The 345-nt window shown below is 29.0% G+C and overlaps 1 protein-coding gene across 1 annotated transcript in view; it reads right to left on the reverse strand.

The window, feature by feature from the left end:
- Window positions 1-111: 111 nt before the first annotated feature.
- The window catches only part of EMH_0084770 (uncharacterized protein), a gene marked incomplete at both ends in the record, with an annotated part of 2,085 nt that continues 1,851 nt past the window's right edge, over window positions 112-345 (reverse strand). Inside the window, one exon of the mRNA XM_013500819.1 lies at window positions 112-315. Coding sequence (XP_013356273.1) covers window positions 112-315 — 204 coding nt within the window. The remainder of the gene's footprint in view (window positions 316-345) is intronic.

The raw sequence follows: 345 nt of genomic DNA on the forward strand, positions 1-345 counted from the left end.
TATATATATATATATATATATATAGAATATATATATATAGATCTATTCTAAATAAATATTAATATATACTTTCATATATAAATATCCAAATAAAATATAAATAAATAAAATTCACAATTCTTCTGCTTTCCCACCTTTAAGCGACGACGGCAACAAAGTAAATACCTTTTCCATCAGGTCATGAGCCCACTTCATGTGACCCGTCAACTCCTTCATATCTTCATCTTCTAAATTAAAACCAACAGCATTTGAAACCGTCTGCATTATTTCATGTACGCTGTTCTTTGGGTTGGTGTGCAACTCGTGCAGAAGTTGCTGCATGCAAAAAAAAAAAAAAAAAAAAAA

Source organism: Eimeria mitis, genomic scaffold (genome assembly GCF_000499745.2).
Source record: "Eimeria mitis Houghton genomic scaffold, Emh_scaff5902, whole genome shotgun sequence".
NCBI classification, from domain to species: Eukaryota; Apicomplexa; class Conoidasida; order Eucoccidiorida; family Eimeriidae; genus Eimeria; species Eimeria mitis.